The sequence below is a fragment of the Ochotona princeps genome, chromosome 8 (assembly GCF_030435755.1).
Source record: "Ochotona princeps isolate mOchPri1 chromosome 8, mOchPri1.hap1, whole genome shotgun sequence".
NCBI classification, from domain to species: Eukaryota; Metazoa; Chordata; class Mammalia; order Lagomorpha; family Ochotonidae; genus Ochotona; species Ochotona princeps.
Genome location: NC_080839.1, coordinates 10,560,983 through 10,577,938, shown reverse-complemented (window position 1 = coordinate 10,577,938; position 16,956 = coordinate 10,560,983). Strand labels below are relative to the sequence as shown.

Below are 16,956 nucleotides of genomic sequence, written 5' to 3'. Positions count from 1 at the left end.
GCTAATGTTCACATACCCAGCCCCATTGTCCCCACCCCTTGATAATTAAGAAATAGGATGAGTTAAAAATGGAAAACAAACAATAACCAACTTAATTTTAACCACATCAATGGAGACAGGGAAAGAACTAACACAGTAACTGGAAAACAATACTTTAGATACTGTGAGGCTAAAGACAAAATAAATGTACATAAATATTATGCTCTAGTTACTAGTATAAACTATTCTAGGGGATATATGTGAACAATCGAAACACTACCTAGGACTAAAACAATCAAACAGATATATTCTGAATCATGAAAGCCAGGTCTCTCATTGTTAGAAAAAAACAGCTGAAACATCAAGGATTGGGGAAAGACTGAATGATTCCTACAGCAGTAGAATCAGAGGTAGCACGTTAAACTAGTGACTTTTACTATATACAAAGAGATGGACACACTTACAGAGATGCATGCACATGTATTCAAGCGCTGAAAGGCAGGGACAGAAGCAATGATCCCTCAGAGGAACAAGCATCTCTAGCAACCAAGTTTTGGTTTCCAATGGCATCTTCAGTTAAAGAAACCAGCTTCTTTGGGCAAACAGCTATTTCAATGGTTAAGGCAGGGAAAACGCAAGATAAACCTAGAACACTTCACACTCCCAAATGCAAGGAAAAATGATGGGGGTACACAAAAAGACTCTAACGGCTAATTATGGAACACTTTGAGCAATAAAAGAAACAACTGAAAATTATCAGCAACACATTAACACTAACAGCAGTTACCAGAAAAATAATTAAAATGGAGGGAAAGGATAGTTCTTCTTCAAAGGAGTCCAATTCTTACTTTGGCTTTGGAATCACTGGTAAACACCACAACAATAACTGTTACAGGGAAGAGTCACCAATTCCAATTTGTGCTAAATTAATTGGTAAAAACTTAACGATGAGAACTACCAGGGCATTTGTATGATCTCTGAGTACCATCCAGCAAGACAGCTCTTAAGTAACCGGGCAATGTACTAGCTATTCAAAAACACCTGGCCACATCATCTTCATCACATGATGGAAGCTAATAGAAAGCCTGGATCACACCTACTTCTCCCTAACCCTAGATCCTTCCTACCCTATGTAAACATCATCTTAAAAAAAAGAAAGGTAATGAGGGAGAGAATCAAGATGGCGGAATAGGGTAAGGACACGTTTAAATGGACGGAGGAACATTTAATCAAGATGAAGCAGAGAGGACACATTCCAGGAAATAGGAGAGGACAGAACAACAGCAGAGGGGTACCTGGAGACTGACAGACACAGGAAAGAAGCAGACACAACAGTGAGGTGTTGCAGTGACTGATACTCCAGCGACATTCAGCTAGCAGCAATCTGAACTCCACCAGCAGCCAGAACTCCACCAGCAACCAGGTGGGAAGGGACTTTCACTGGGAGCTTGGGAGGTAAACCCAGACAAAGAACTGTCCATCCTGCTGGTCCGTTTGATTTGACCAGGAGCAGAGACACAGCAGCAGATCCCAGACGGGCAGTGCAAGAACAGCATGGATTTCACAGCCCAGGCAGCCCCCAAGAGCCGAATTGGGCGCCATTTTGCATAAGGAGGCAAAGGCAAGGGAAAGGACTGAGCATACACTGAGCTGGGAGTGAACTCATTTCTGGCTCAGTGAACTGCATCAACGTGGTATTCTACAGGTTCCACCCAAGACAGGTCTGGGTAGCCCTCAGACCTGATGGCCAGCAGATCAAGAACTCTAGTAGTGGTATGTCAGGCACCATTTTGTACACTGTGGCAATAGTTTTGTGACTACAGGGGACAACAGTGAACTGCGCATGTGCTGAGCTCGCAAGAACTCACTGAATTCAGTGGATTGCACTGGTTCTACAGGAAAATAATACTGACTGTGGCATCATATGGGTCAAAATAGGTCCGTGTGGCACTCAGACCTAACGGCCAACAGGTTCCAGCAAGATCAGCGCCACCAACAACCTAACTATATAGACACCTGGTGTCTCCCTATTCCTGGGACCTGCTCCAACCAGAAGTGGGAGAAAGGTTGCAGAGACAACGGTGTAGCCTCAGCATGGTATCACAGGAGGTGGAGAGTGGTGAGCCAGGAGCTGGGGCTGTGGAGACCATGGTGGAAATCTAACATAAGAACCCAGACCTGGAACTCGCTGGAAGTTGTGGCACAAGTGACTCCAAACAAAAAGTTGTGTACCAACGGCAACAAGTAAAATCGAACTGTAGACCTGTGGGTGACACAGCTTAGAAACCTGCCCCAAGGAGAAGACTCTGCTAACCAGAAATACAATGACCAAGAGCAAAAGAAGAGACAAAGGCACAATGAATATTACCGAAAAATCCCCTGCAAAGGAACAAAACCCTATGCCAACCTCAGAGTTAACTGAGGAAGACATCGAGAAAATGAGGCACACAGAATTCATAAAACTCATTTTAAAGCTTCTGATCCACAATGAGAAGCACATACAAGAGTTCAAAGAATTTAAGGAAGCAATAAAGCAAATCAAGGCTGATATATCAGAAATTAAGAACACAGTAGAGCAAATTAAAAGTTCAGTGGAGAGTTTCCAAAACAGAATGAAGCAAGCATAAGAAAGAATCTCAGAATTGAAAGATGTTTCCTATCACCAGGGGGAAGCAAACAAACAGCTGGAAGCAGAGCTGGATCAGGCCAAAAAAAGTATTCAAGAATTAAAAGACACTATTAAGAGACCAAATATAAGAGTTATTGGAGTTCCAGAAGGTGCAGAAAGAGAAGCTGAGTTTGCAAATATATTTAATGAAATAATAAAGGAAAATTTCCCTAATCTAGAGAAAGAATTGGGAAACAAGATCCAGGAGGGGAACAGAACTCCCAACAGGCCTAATCAAAAGTGATCTTCACCAAGACACATGATCATCACGCTCTCTTCAATTGAAATAAGCAAAAGATCCTTAAACGTGCATGTGAAAAAAATCAATTGACATATAAAGGAATGCCAATTATGCTCACAGGAGATCTCTCACAGGAAACTCTACAGGCAAGAAGAGAATGGAGTGACAAATTCCAGATTCTAAAAGAAAAAAATTGTCGGCCTAGGATAACATCTCCAGCAAAGCTTTCTTTTGTCTTTGAAAATGAAATAAAATTCTTGCACAGTAAAGTTAAAAGAATTTGCCTCTTCCAAACCTGCCCTACAAATGATACTTCAAGATGTTCTCTTGACAAAGAGGAATAGCACCAAACAAAACCAAAGGCAAATGGGAAGAACATCCCAGTAAAATGACAACAGAAGACTAAACCAATGAACAACCCATTGCTAAAATGACAGGACCAAAGTACCACCCATACATATTAGCCCTGAATGTAAATGGCTGAAGCTCAATCAAACATCATAGATTAGTAGACTGGATTAAAAAAACAAAAGCCATCCATTTATTTAAACATCTATTTAAAAAAACAAAAGCCATCTAGAAGAGACACACTTCACCAACAATAATCAGCGGAAACTATATCACATGGGTTTTGTTGTTTTCTGTTAGTTTCATCTCTTCAAAACACTTTCTTTTGATTAAATCATTCAATGACTTGCAGATCATACAGTAGCATCATTTTCTGCAAGAAGGTTCTTGATTTTCATTTCTTCAGCTACACGTTAGTCATTTAGTAGCATGTTATTTAACTGCATGGTGCTTTTCATTTAAGGGGATGCATAGTAGCTGTGTAATGGAGACTGCCATATCTAGTAACATGTCATTTAACTTCATAGCATTGTAAATTTCTATTTTTCTTTCTATTGTTGATTTTGTATTATGACGTTTCATTTAAGGAGATGTACAGTAGCTGTACATGGAGAGTAACATCCAGATGTGAGGATACAATGTAGTATTCATCTCTGCTTCCAAAGATGGACTTACAATGAAACTGTGCACTATATCTTGACAATAGGATGCTGGATTCTGCCACTGTCCATGCCTGCAATGATGGACATATGACTGTGTATGAAGAACTATATTTTAGTACTGATATAGAGGAACTAGGTGGGGGGAGGGAATTGGGGAGGAGATAAGGGAAATGCCAGAAGCCTATGGTACTGTAACATAAAAATGATAATAATAATAAAATGTTAAAAAAAGGTAATGAGAAAATCAGCATCACTTACATCACGTAAATTTTAATGCAAAGTGCTAAAAAAATTCCATTTAACCACTGTGGTATTCCAACTAAAAATCTACAACTTCAATTCTGAGTAAACAGCAGGAAGGTAACCACAAACTGAGGCATTCTATTTAAAAATCTAGCATCAAGGTCACTAAATGGCATTAGTGGATTATTTAGAGAAATCTAAATAAAGTGTAAAAGTGAACTGCTCACTTCCTGGTATTGATATTTACATATGGCTATAGAAGTTAATATCTGAAAACACAAGCTGAAGACTTCTGGGAACTCTAACATTTTTATCAACTTTTTGTAATTTAAAAATTTCAAAAAATTTTAAAAACTAGATGCAACAATTCTCAAAAAATAACCAATCCAGAAAACTACAAACTATAAATTAGATATTTTAAAAATTCTGTTGATCAGCTCAGAGAGGAAATACACACTAAAAATATAGGCTAATAATAAAAACATTACATATAAAGCTACAGCTAACATACATGGTGGCCAGAAGAAATTCATTTTCTAAAAATAGTTATTTTTATTGCAAAGTCAGATTTTCAGAGAGGAGAGACAGAGAGGAAGAAATTCCGTCTGATGATTCACTCCCCAAGTGAGGGCAACGGTTGGAGTTGTGCCAATCCGAGAATCCGAGGCCAGGAGCTTCTTCCAAGTCTCCCATGCAAATGCAGGATCCCAAGCCTTTTGGTTGTCCTCAACTGCTTTCCCAGGCCACAAGCAGGGAGCTGGATGGGAAGCAGGTCTGCTGGCTAAGAACCGGTGCCCACATGGGATCCCAGCACATTCAAGGCAAGGACTTCAGCTGCTAGGCTACTATGCCAGGCCCGAAATTCATATTCTTACATGAACAGGCTTTTAGCTCAGCCTGGCCAGACCTGGCTGTTGTAGCCATTTGGGAGTGAAACAGCAGATGGGAAGAGCTTCATTCTTTCTCCCCCTCCCCCCATCCATGCCCTTCAAATACATAAATCTAAAAATTAAAATTTTTAAATTGTATAAGAAATACTACACATAAGGGCACACACACAAAATAAACCATGAAGGACTTTAGCTGCTAGACTACCGTGCTGCACCTTACAAATTTTTTTGAAGTATCATTATACTACATTGAAAAATATTTACAAAACAGTTGGGAAATCTAGCAAAGTAGTAGTTTTGGAAAGCCAGTCAATTCAGCTATAGAGACAAGAGCTGTCCACAAAACATTGAAATAACATTGTCAAGTAGACAACTAGAAATGGGTGTTCAAGGAAGCCTTTAAGATTCTAATCCAGGGCCCCACATGGTGGCTCAGGCGCAAAATCCTCACCTTGCACAGGCCAGCATTTCATATGGGCGCCGGTTTGTGTTATGGCTACTCCACTTCCCATCCGGTTCCCTGCCTGTGACCTGGGAAAGCAGTAGAGGATGGCCCAAAACCTTGGGACCATGAGGGAGACTTAGAATAAAATCCTGGCTCTGGCTTGGATTGGTTTAGCTCCAGCCATTGCAGCCACTTGGGGAGTGAATCAGAGGGTGGAAGATCTTTCTGTCTTTCTCTCTGTAAATCTGCCTTTTCAATAAAAATAAGTAAATCTTTTAAAAAAATCTCAACCTAGGGGCCAGCATGGCATAGCAGGCCAATCCTCCACCCATCACACAGATATCTTATATGGGAGCTGGTTCTAGTCCTCGCTATCCACTTTTGATTTAGCTCCTTGTTAATGGCTCAAGAAAGCACAGGAAAGTAGAACAAAGTAGCCCAAAGCCTTGGAGCTCCTGAGCTCGTGTGCGAGACACAGAAGAAGCTCCTGGCTCCCAGCTTCCTACCGGCACAGCACCAGCCATTGCAGCCGTTTGGGGAGTGAACCGGCAGATGGAAGATGTTTATGTTTGCCTATGTCTACATCTCTCTCTCTCTCTCTCTTTCTGTGTGCAACTATTCCAAGGATAAATCTTAACTAGGGGCCCAGCGTGATGGCATAGTGGTTAAGGTCCTCGCCTTGCACATGCCAGAATCCCACATGGGTGCAGATTCTAACCCCAGCAACCCCGCTTCCCATCCAGCTCCCTGCCTGTGGCCTGGGAAAGCAGCTGAGGACGGCCCAAAGCCTTGGGACCCTGCACCCGTGTGGGAGACCTGGAAGAGGCTCCTGGCTTCGGACTGGCTCAGCCCCAGCTGTTGCGGACACTTGGGGAATGAATCATCAGACGGAAGATCTTCCTCTCTGTATATCTGCCTTTGCAATAAAAATTAAAAAAAAAAATCTTAACCAGAAAACATCCTGAAAGTGGATCACAGTCCTGGCCACAGGATATTTACTCAATAATAGTGTTAAATGGGCCTACACCCAGCAGTTGAGAAAATTCCTAATCAAGGCAAAATCAGATTAAGAAATCGATAATTGTTAATTGGCTGATGGGAATTAGTGGAAGTCTTTAATCCTTCTGTCCACAACAACATTTGTATCCCACATTTCCAGCTCCTAACTGAATTATGTATTCCTTATATATGTTACAATATATATGCAGGAGCTATACAAATATGTCTGTGTGCTTGAATACATTCCCATCCTTGCAAATTAACAAAGGGATCAGTGTTTTGAAATAGAATGCTAAATCACAGTGTATACTTAATAGCCATTGCCATGTTCCTAAGAAGACTGAATTCATTTCTACATGTATTCAATAAGTGATTGAATAAATTTAATTACTTAAAATGTGAAACTTCTACAAAAGGCCAAAGCAGAATAAACAAAGTAAATACAAGTAACAAACTGGACAAAGTATTTCAGAGTTATTTCCCTAACATATATACAAAAACTTCTTAAAATTCAAGTTACACTGAAACATGAATACAGGTTATAAAAATAATACAAATGGTAATAAAACATTTAAATCCACATTGTAATGAAATCCAAATTAAAGAAGAAGTATTACTTTTTAAACATCAAATTGGCAAAAAAATAATAGTAATAATAACAAAGACAATGGTACTTCCAAAAAGCCTGTGGGGAAATGGAATTTGAAAGTTTAGTTTTGTGGGCTTGGCAGCGTGGCCTGGTGGCTAAGGTCCTTGCCTTGATCCCACATGGCCGCTGGTTCTAATCCCGGCAGCTCCACTTCCTCTCTGTCTCTCCTCCTCTCAGTATATATGACTTTGTAATAAAAAAATAAATCTTTAAAAAAAAATTTAAAAAAAAAGTTTAGTTTTGTGTAAAACAAAAGAAATTTGGAATCCATGCATAATTTTTTCCTAATACGTCAGTCCATAAATACTTATGTTACCCTTGGGGATGGATAATCAAGCTCTCTCACTGATTACCAGAAGAGAGGTAAGATGATTCAACAACATGGCATTTGGCCTACATAATGTCACTCGATTGACCACAAACACTACTACTCCTGGTTTCAACCCACAGCAGAAAAGTGAAGGCAAACAAGTTAAACTAACATGGAAAATATTACCCAATCTTTACTTATCAAATTTCTTAAAAACCCATACAAAAGCATATTCAATTATAATTTGTTTAGATATATAGAGTAAAAATAAATAATTACCTCTCCAATGAAGACTACTATAACACAGTCCTGCTTCTCTTCAGGATACAGATTATCAATAAGGGAATGGAGAGTTTCTATGAGGTAAGACTTAACTTCTCTCTTCACTGTGGGAATTCCCATTACTATTGAAACTGCAACAAAACAATTCAGTAATTAGAAGATTTTACAAAGATAATATAGAAAAACATTACGAAAGAATTATACTCAAACTGAGAGTACTGAAGGATAATATAAAGATACAGATATATAGACATATAGATATTAAGCTCCAGAAAGAAAAATAATCAAAAGCTCAAAGGCAATACCTATTAACACTGTGGAACTTTTTTTGAAAAGCAAAGGGAGAGAGAGAGAGAGACAAATTCTGTCAAGTGGTTAATTCCTTAAATGCCTGAAACAGAACAAGCTGTGCTGGGTCAAAGACAGAAACTGGGAACTTCATACAGGTTTCCCACATGGAGACAGGAATCCAAGTACTTGGGCGATCACTGGCTCTCCGTCTTCCCAGGCATATTAGCAGAAAGCTAATGTCTTTTCCTCATGGTTTAACAGTAAGAACAAAAGCAAAGGAACTGATAAAAATGAAGACATTAAACCTCACAACAAAAAACCAGTGGCTATAAAGTATGGGCAGCAAATTTAACACTACATCTAAAAATTGTAAACACTAAATATGTGTTAGTTTACAGGAATTTAGCAATTGGGATGCTGGTTAAGAGCCCCATGTCCCATGCCTGATAACAGAATACAGGGGCCTGATGCTGACTCCAGTTTCTGACTCCAGCTGCCTACTAACACAGACCCTGGAAGGCAGTGATGATGGCTCATGTAGTGGGTCTCCTCCAAGTAGGAGAAACAGATTCAGTTCCTGGATTCCAGCTTTAGATCCCAGCCACTGCAGGCTTTGGGTAGTGATGCAGCACACAAGATCTCTCTTTAATAAATAAAAATTCTAAATAAAAGATTTGGTGTAACATATAGCAGTTTTAAGTATATTATATACTTGCAAGGCTACAATATCACTTATGTCATTTTCTTGTTAAGAATATATAACCTCAATCTGAGTATAGAAAAACATCAAATTCAAACTTCAGGAAATTCCACAAAATAACTAAATGACTAGCCTATACCCTTTAAAGGTCATGAAAGACAAAGAACAAGGAAATGTTCCAAATAGTTAAAGACTAAGGAAACATGACAATTAAATGAAATTTAAGATTCTGAATTGGTTCCTAGAATAGATTTTAAAAAAGTAATGAAAAAAGACAAAGTCTGAATAGGCACCAATGTTAGTTAACAGTATAGTATTAACATTAATTTCCCAGTTTTAATCTCTAATATAGATAAGAACATTTAGGTTCAGTGAATATATAAAAACTTTGTGTATCATTTATTATTGTCTAAAACTATAGTTAATCAGGTACACTTTTTTTAATGATTTATTTGTTTGAAAGTCACAAAGGCACTGAGAGAGAGCAACATCATCCATCTGCCGGTTCATTACCCAGATTATTGCAATGGCAAGGGTTAGGCAAGGTCAAAGCCAGGTGCTTCTTCAAGCTCTCCCACATGGGTAGTCAAGGTTCAAATTCCAGGCCATTAGCAGGTAGCTGCCCTGGAAGCGGAGCAACAAGGACAGGAACTGGTACCCACATGGGATGCTGGCTTTACAGATAGTCGCCTTATCCATGAGGCCACAATGCTGGCTCCTACATTGCTTGTTTTGAATTCAAATTTTGTTCCTTCTTGATTAAGACGTTTGAACACTTTGGAACTGTGAATTTGACATTTATTGATAAGCAATTTGTTCTCTGAGACAACACTTACTAGGTTAACACCTGAAAACTGCACCCTGCAATTTTCAGAAAGCTGAACAGAACCATGAAGAAACAGACAAAATATATACACCTCAAACATCTACTAGCTTTCTCAGTTCATTCCATATTACCAGCCACATCCATTCATGCTAGGTATTATACCTCCAGTAGGAATTCAGACATGCAACACTATCCCAATAACTTAAGATGTAAACTTTCTACAGCCATTTTAACAAGCACACCTCAGTTCTACAGCAGGTCTACCATACTTACAATATTCACACATTTCATAATCATGTGACAGGTAAAAGAGTGCTAACATTTTTACCATGATTTTGTCTTTTTTTAAAAGTTAGAGTTACAGGAAGAGAAGGGGGAGAGGGAATACATCTACTGGTTCTCTCTCTGGATGGTAGTAACAGCAGGGGCTGGGGCAGGCTGAGGGCAGAAGCCAGGAGCTTCAAAGGGCCTCCCAGATGGGTGGCAAGGGCCCAAATACTTGAGTTATTTCCACTGCTTTGACCATGTCAGCAACAGGAGACTAGATCTGAAGTGGAGCAACCAGAAGTCAAACCAGTGCTGAAGAGGATGCCAGCATCTCAGACGGTGACATTAACTGCCATGCTACATGTCAGCCCTTGTTATTGACTGTTGTGATCCTAATCACATTTTGCTCACTCCATTGCACAATTCACACAGCAAAATAATTTTTGAGGAACACATATATTATGTTATATAATTGACTGTATTCTCCATTAAGTTTTCAAAAATCACTGTTTTAAAATCTTAATATTCTGGTGTTACATATCAATACAGAAATATTCTGTAAAAATATTAAATAAAGCCATTTGTGTCAGGTGAGCCTGAGGGTGACAGGCTTGTGGGACCTGGGAGATGGCACCAGTGGGGCTTGGCTAGACAGGTGGTGGCATCCACTGGCCAAACCAAAATTCTTATTTGTTTTATTCTGAGGTTCCAAAATACAAGATGAGTTACCCAGAAATCAAATTTCCATATGTTTCAATCTATTTCAGGATTTAAATTTTAACAAACTTAGAATATTTAGAATATAGATTAAAAGTCTAGCAACTGTGTTGCGAGGCATTCCCAATGAAATGTTAACTCTCATAGAGTTAGAGCACTTTGTTTATGGAAACAGCAATACACTTGCTGAGTCAGGAATACACAAAGTGGTATGAAGTCATAATACAAATTCCCTATTCCCTGCCCCTCGCTTTTTGATTTCTGTTAAGTTGAGACAGCATGCTTATAGAATAAGCAAGATTTCCCAAATACACTTTGTTTTAGAGCTGAAATTATAATTCTTCAGTTTAAGGCATTCAACAACTCCAAAACTAAAAATGAAAGCACTAATTTTAGTCAAACCTACAGAATTCAAGCAACCATATCTGTGATAATTTACCACAGAAAAGAACAGTTCTCCCTATCTTGTGAACTCATGCTGCGACTGCACCTCTTGTTTCCTCTCATGGCTGAAGACCAGCAATCTGCAAGACAGGAGCTAGAGCCCTGCACCCTGGATCTCTGATCAGTCAAGGAAGTAGAAAGCCCACCAACCCTAACAGACATGCACCATAAGCAAAAACAAACTAACTTTTGTTTCACTGAGATTCTGGAGCTGATAGGTAGCAGCATTACATGTCCATCTGTTCTTTTTGATATCACATTCTATTACTTACAACCTAGGAAATGTAAGTGCTTCAAAAGGCTAGAGTCCAGAAGGAGAATCAGCAACAGGAACAGTATGTTCATATCATCCTTCTAGGAGGAGCCAAGTACACCAGAGAACCAAGCAGAAGCAGAGCCAAAGGGCTGGGTTAAATACATTGTTTCGATGATAAAATGTCCAATATTTTTAAGTCAAATATCAAATTTTGCAATTATGCTTACTGCACACTAGACCATATGAAACACAGTTATAAGCTAGGTAAGACCCCTTCTTCATGGTATTTATAAACTGACAGAGCTATTAAATATTACTTTTTCTTTCACTTTCCTGAGAGGTTTTCAAATTCTAGTACTTATTAAGAACAAACATAATTTGTCTCAATCTTTAATTACCTCCAGTCATAACTAAATTACATCCCTTTTTAAATATGTACTGTTAGTTAAATATTTGTTACATACCACGTTTCCTTATGGTTTGACTTTATTCCTCACTTTCCCCCTTATATTTCAGGACAATTTCTTCTACTGCCTATCTGCAATTCTTTCTTCCTGGCTTCCCTCTGGGAATTACTGCCAGAGGACCACTGAGACACAGCTATAGACCCAAGGGCATCTCATCTACACCCATCTTCAACAACTTATTTGGAAACTATGACTCAAAATCAAACCAGCTCAAATATTTTCCTTGGTTCGTACATCTAAATACCCAGTTGCCCATTTGGTATTACCCACTGCAGTATCTCAAAATAATCTCCAAATTATACCCAAAGTTATATCTTCTTTTACACATCAATGTTGTAAGACTGAGAGGCTACCCCATCTCAGTGAGTAGCAATCACGAAGCATCTCAATTCAGAAACCCAGGACTTAACTCTTGTCCAGCCCTCTACCACCACTACGTCTTTTCCTGTGTGCCTACATATTTTCCAAACAGCCTTTATATCCACAGTATTCCTTATATCCCTCCCTACTACTGCCTGGTCCAAGTTCACCCTTTTTCAAGTAGGTCTCTAAAACTTCACTGAAAACCTTGAGGCTGCTCACTTACATCTACTCTTCTTCCCACATCCTCAATCATCCTGTAGAAAAAATGTGATCTCTGAAAAATCTAAGCCTAATGGGTCATCTCGAATCAGCTCTGTTCAAAACTCCTCAGTGTCTTCTTACCACTCTTGAGATTAAAATAAAACAAACAAAACACAAAGAAGGCCTACGTTATCTGGCCTCAATTTACAACTCTAGTTTCAGTCTTTCCCATGCTATCTCTATACTTCCACACTAAACTGCACACATATTCTATTGGCCTTAGATCAAGTGTTTGTAAGACTCCTCTAAACTCCTTAATTAAGTCAAATACCCTTTTTGGAGATTCTCCAAACTTCCTTTATATCATTAATTAAAGTTGCAATTACACACTTATTTACATGATTGGTTCTTTGACTAAGACATATCTGTTTACTCTAGTGACGTTCACTAAGTCAGTGTTCTATTGGGTGAGTCATTCTCATTCTTTTAAATTATTGTTGTATTTTTAACTATATTCAATCAGTTTTTTAGTACTTAACAGCAGTATTAAGCAGGTACTATTCTTAAAGGTAGAAAAAACACACAGCTAAAGAACAAAAAGTATTCAGATTCAGATTTTAAGAATTGCCTTCCTGGCTTGGCGCAGTACAGTTAGCAACTCTCCTGCCTGAAATGCCTATGTCCCCAGCTGCTCCACTTCTGATCCAGCTCCCCACCAACGGCCTGGAAAAGCAGCAGAAGAGAACCAAATGTTTGCAAACCTGCTATCCATGTGGGAGACTGGTATGGAAGCTTCAACCTGGCCTAGCACTGGCAGTTGCAGTCATCTGAGGAGTAAACCAGTTGGAAGATTTCTCTTTCTCTCTGTCTCATTCTTTCACTCTCTTTCAATATAAATGTATTTTTATTAAAAAATTCTTCCTAAATCCTTAGGCAGTGTTTCCTAATATTTTTAGTTATAAAATCCTTTCAATATTCTGGGGAAGCTGACATACATAATAGTGCCTTGGATTTTACGGAATACCAGCTTACATTTTTTTTTAATTTAAAAAATATATTTGAAAGAGAAAAACAGATCTTCTACTCCCCAAATGCCTATTAACAGCTGGAGCTGGGCCAGGGACTCAATCCAGGTCTCCCAAAAGATTAATAGGGAAGCAAGTACTGCAGTCATCAACTGCTTCCTTTAGGGTGTACATCACCCCGAATGCTGCAGAGGCAGAGCCAGGACTAGAGTCCATGAATTCTGACGCAGGATGTGGGCATCATAAGCAACCGTTTAATTATTATGGCAAATGCTCACCCTCCCTCAATTTATAAATCAAAAAATCAGGAAGGTTTAAACATTCGTCTGCCTGAAATACAGTTTTCATGACACATTTTTTTAAGCGATATTACTTTGGTCTAGAAAGAAAAATGTGTAACCACTTCCAACATGGAATTTATGCACCCAAAGCTACTCTACATAAACAAAGGGTATTATTATTCTTTAAACTGCCAGACTTCTAATAGTCAACATAAAATGCACAATACAATTAAGACTGGTAGTATAACATTAAGAAACAAAATAGACATACCTCCTGTTCTTCCATTACCAATCTGCACAGCAGGTTGAAGGCTTCCTTCATTTTTCAATAAATGAGGCAAATGATAATAAATACTTGGCACTTGAAGAGATTTTTTGCTTGTTAACTCTTTTAACAGTTTTATGGTATTATCTGAAACACAGAAGTTCAATCAACTACAGGAACATCTTATTTTATAAAATGAGAGTAAAAAATTGTAATAGCTACAGAATTTTTTTTCCTAATTTCACACTTTGGTGAGGGAATTTCTCCATTCAAAATGAAAAAGACATGCTTGCAACTCAATTCTCATAGTCATGACACTGAGAAAACAGACTGAAGAAAGCCTGAATATCCATTTATAAAAAATAAAACAGCACTTTAATCACCAGTAACTTACTTTCTTTAGGCATTTTTATTTTATACAAATTTCAAAGATATATTTTTTCTAAAAACTTCAAGTGTTATTTAAATAGAAGAAATGGGGAATATGTATTACAGATAACTTACAAATTTGTTCCATTAGAGAAACCAATGAATCATTAATAATATTAATGAAATAAAAATTTGGTGGCATAAAAATATTAGTTGAAATTCTTGCCAAACTAGCATTTATAATATGTGTGCGTATAAAGTACATATACATATATGTAATATAAAATAGTATTATTTAACCCAATGATACTTATTATGATCCTTTAGAAAGCAATATTTATTAGTAATGACTTTCTTATTAGCTACAAAACGCCAGCCTTATATCTAGTCATACTGTAACTCATGAAAATAATTATTACATACACTAATTTATCAATCAGATTAAGAAGAGCAGAGGAATGGAAAATAACTGGCATCTATTTCACTCTAACCAGAAGTCCTCAGGGAAGGAATAAGTCAGACGCTTCCAAAAATATCCATCATATAATCATATTACTCTTTATTACAAATCATTCTTAAGTGCACCAATTGCATCTAATAGTTCAAAGACTTTCTCAGAGCCCATCTTAAGTCCATGTGAATCACAAAACAAATACAAAACTAACCTCATTTTAGATGTTTTAAAAAATGTAGGTTCTTCACTACTGTCAATGAAATATATACAGCCAAAACTTAACTATTACTCTTAAAATCAGATTTCTCATTTAGTAACAGTTGTTTTATAATTTATCAGAACAGAATGTTTTAGGTAATTTTCGTTGCTAAAAGGGATAACAGAATAACTGATATACTACTTTACAGGAATTGAGATTTATTTCAATCATTTAAAAATACTTTTCATACAATAAAAAAAAGTTTGTACCTGAAAACTTATTTAATGCATCCTTACTTCCATTTGTTTCTGCTCCTACATTCCTGAACTGCTGTACAATGGTATTTAACTCAGAGGTGCGCTGTGAAATTCTATGTTCAGCAATTCGAAGACGTTCTTTCAAAGCAAGAAATTCTCGTTGGTAAGCAATCAATTTTTCTAGAAGCAAAACCAAAAGTTGTTAGTGTATTTCCAAAAAAACAGCAAAAAGTACAATAATCCAAATACAACCGTAAGATGAGGATTGTTTAAAGGTTAGTTTTTCAGAAGAAAATTTTTATTTTGCAAGTAGAATAGTGTAGACTGCCAGGTCCAGAATACTGTAGATAGAGCAAATTGGTTCAAGCACATTGCACTTAGGAAAAAAAAAAAAAACAGAGTAGAGTTTAATTCCTGCTTGGTAAACTCACATCCCATATGGGAGTGCTGGTTAAGTCTCAGCTTCTCTGCTTCAATTCTGCTTTCTACTGAAGCCCCAACATTGGAGGCAGCAAGTAATAACTTAAGTTCCTGAGTCCCTATTAGACCCAGAGTGAGTTCTGGGAATTAGGGTTCTATCAGGCCTAGAAAGAGCAGAAAGGGTCATTTTGGGGAGTAAACCAGCAGATGGAAAATATTCTTCATATCAAATGAGTATTTGGAAAAAAAACCTGGAATATCATGACAACTGTACTTTCAGTTGTTTCCTTCTTCATGTGTGCAACTTCAGAAGCTTTCCTTAGAACTTAAGCAATGCTCGATGTTGGTTTTTAAATACCATATGCCAGGGCCAGCACAATAGCCTAGCAGCTAAATCCTCATCCTGCATCTGCTGGGATCCCATATGCACACCAGTTCATATTCCAGCTGCTCCACTTCCCATCCAGTTCCCTGTTGGTGGTCTGGAAAAGCAATGGAGGACGGCCCAAAGCTGGGACCCTGCACCCTTTTGGGAGACCTGGAGGAAGTTCCTAGCTTCAGATCAACTCAGCTCCGGCCACTGTGGCTTTCACTATTGCACAGTGAACCAGTAGATGAAAGATTTTCTCTCTCTCTCTTCCTCCTCCTTTTCTACTTCCTCCTTCTCCTCTGTAAAATCTGCCTTTCAAATAAAAATAAATTAAAACAAAAACCATATGCCACTTAAGAATCACAACTCTTTTAAAAGAAAGTATTTTAAAAATACTTATTTATTTGAAAGTGCAACAGAGCACATGGATTTTTCCATTTTCTTGTTCATTCTCCAAGTAGCCAGTTCTGGCTCAGACCAAAGCCAGAAGCCAAAAATTTCTCCCAGTCTCCCCTATGTCACCAGAGGCCAAGTACTTGGGTCATTTTCTACTAATTTCCCAGCTACATAGCAGGAAAGCAGTATAGAAACAGAGCAGCCAGGATTTGAACCAACACTCCTAATATAGAATACTGGCTATACAAGTAGCAGCTTAACTTGTTATGTCACAACCCAGCCCCTGGAAATGAACTTTGAAATGAACTTAAAACTTTTTTTTGGTCTACAAGTGAGAAGACATCATAGTATATAATGATAGAATATGTCAACAGGGCACAAGAGGCTATCCAACTAATTCCACTGGACAAAAATAGAAATTTTAAGCACCAAAATAAATACAGATAACTACAACTCAAAGTAGAAAATAATGAGTCTATACTAATAATAAAGATATAAAAATCAAGAGGGAAAAGTTTTTACAGTAGAGTATCAATAAATGTACAAAAAATTATTGTTGTTGGAAAAAATCACCATTTTGCCACCATTATGGCAATAACTAATATAGGCAAGAATCAGAAACGGATGCTAAAACTAGTACACACAATCCAAAAACGGATACTAAAACTGGTA

The 16,956-nt window shown here is 37.9% G+C and overlaps 1 protein-coding gene across 3 annotated transcripts in view; it reads right to left on the bottom strand.

Annotated features, from left to right (window-relative positions):
• Positions 1 to 16,956, bottom strand: part of MGAT4A (alpha-1,3-mannosyl-glycoprotein 4-beta-N-acetylglucosaminyltransferase A) — a 96,847-nt gene that overhangs the window by 41,705 nt on the left and 38,186 nt on the right. For 2 of the 3 annotated variants that reach the window (XM_058667541.1, XM_058667540.1), the window contains 3 exons: positions 15,111 to 15,278; positions 13,826 to 13,966; positions 7,714 to 7,847 (listed from right to left, as the gene is read on the bottom strand). In XM_058667541.1, the coding sequence (XP_058523524.1) occupies positions 7,714 to 7,847; positions 13,826 to 13,966; positions 15,111 to 15,278 (443 nt within the window). The remainder of the gene's footprint in view (positions 1 to 7,713; positions 7,848 to 13,825; positions 13,967 to 15,110; positions 15,279 to 16,956) is intronic. The other variant, XM_058667542.1, reaches the window with a different exon arrangement.